Source organism: Arabidopsis lyrata (assembly GCF_000004255.2).
Source record: "Arabidopsis lyrata subsp. lyrata unplaced genomic scaffold ARALYscaffold_8, whole genome shotgun sequence".
Taxonomy (NCBI): Eukaryota; Viridiplantae; Streptophyta; class Magnoliopsida; order Brassicales; family Brassicaceae; genus Arabidopsis; species Arabidopsis lyrata.
In genome coordinates, this window is record NW_003302548.1 from 2,134,719 (window position 1) to 2,135,821 (window position 1,103).

A 1,103-nucleotide genomic window follows, 5' to 3' on the forward strand; every position below is an offset into this window, starting at 1 on the left:
AACTTAAGCTACCATTGAAAGAGGTTCGATGCCTCCACTGGCTGAAATTCCCATTGGAGACACTTCCAAACGATTTCAACCCGATTAATCTTGTCGACCTTAGGCTGCCCTACAGTGAGATTGAACAACTTTGGGATGGTGACAAGGTGTGTCTCTGAATAATCTGTTGATTGCTTTTGTGAATGGTTAATTTACAAGGATAGGTTTTTTTGACTGGTGGCTAAATGTTTTCTTTTTTTTCTTTTTCTGTAATAGGATACACCATGCTTAAGGTGGGTTGATCTCAATCACTCAAGTAAGTTGTGCAGCTTGTCAGGGTTATCAAAAGCTGAAAAGCTTCAAAGGTTGAACCTTGAAGGTTGCACAACACTGAAAGCGTTGCCACACGATATGAAAAAAATGAAAATGCTTGCTTTCCTGAATCTGAAGGGGTGCACAAGTCTCGAATCTCTTCCAGAGATGAATTTGATTTCTCTGAAAACACTTACTCTCAGCGGCTGCTCAACTTTTAAGGAATTTCCGTTGATTTCAGATAATATAGAAACTCTATACTTAGATGGCACAGCAATAAGTCAGCTTCCTACGAACATGGAGAAGCTCCAGAGACTTGTTGTACTGAATATGAAAGACTGCAAAATGCTGGAGGAAATCCCAGGCCGTGTTGGTGAGCTGAAAGCTCTTCAAGAACTGATACTCTCTGATTGTTTAAATCTCAAGATTTTCCCAGAAATCAACATGAGCTCTTTAAACATTTTACTTTTGGATGGGACAGCCATTGAAGTGATGCCACAATTACCCTCACTGCAGTATTTGTGCTTAAGCAGGAATGCTAAGATCAGCTACCTTCCTGATGGAATCAGTCAGCTTTCTCAACTTAAATGGCTGGACCTGAAGTATTGTACGAGTCTTACATCAGTTCCAGAGTTTCCACCAAATCTTCAGTGCTTAGATGCACACGGCTGTAGTTCGCTGAAGACAGTTTCAAAGCCTCCTGGCCCGTATCATGCCAACCGTACAGAATCATTCCACATTCATTTTCACCAACTGTGAGAACCTGCAACAAGCTGCAAAGGAGGAATCACATCGTATGCTCAAAGGAATGC

At 41.3% G+C, this 1,103-nt stretch overlaps 1 protein-coding gene across 1 annotated transcript in view; it reads left to right on the forward strand.

Annotated features, from left to right (window-relative positions):
- LOC9301330 (disease resistance protein RPS4) overlaps window positions 1–1,103 on the forward strand; it is a 5,208-nt gene that overhangs the window by 2,122 nt on the left and 1,983 nt on the right. Inside the window, 4 exon segments of the mRNA XM_021031850.1 lie at window positions 1–146; window positions 256–990; window positions 992–1,076; window positions 1,079–1,101. The exon segment at window positions 1–146 is cut by the window's left edge and continues 50 nt beyond it. Coding sequence (XP_020887509.1) covers window positions 1–146; window positions 256–990; window positions 992–1,076; window positions 1,079–1,101 — 989 coding nt within the window.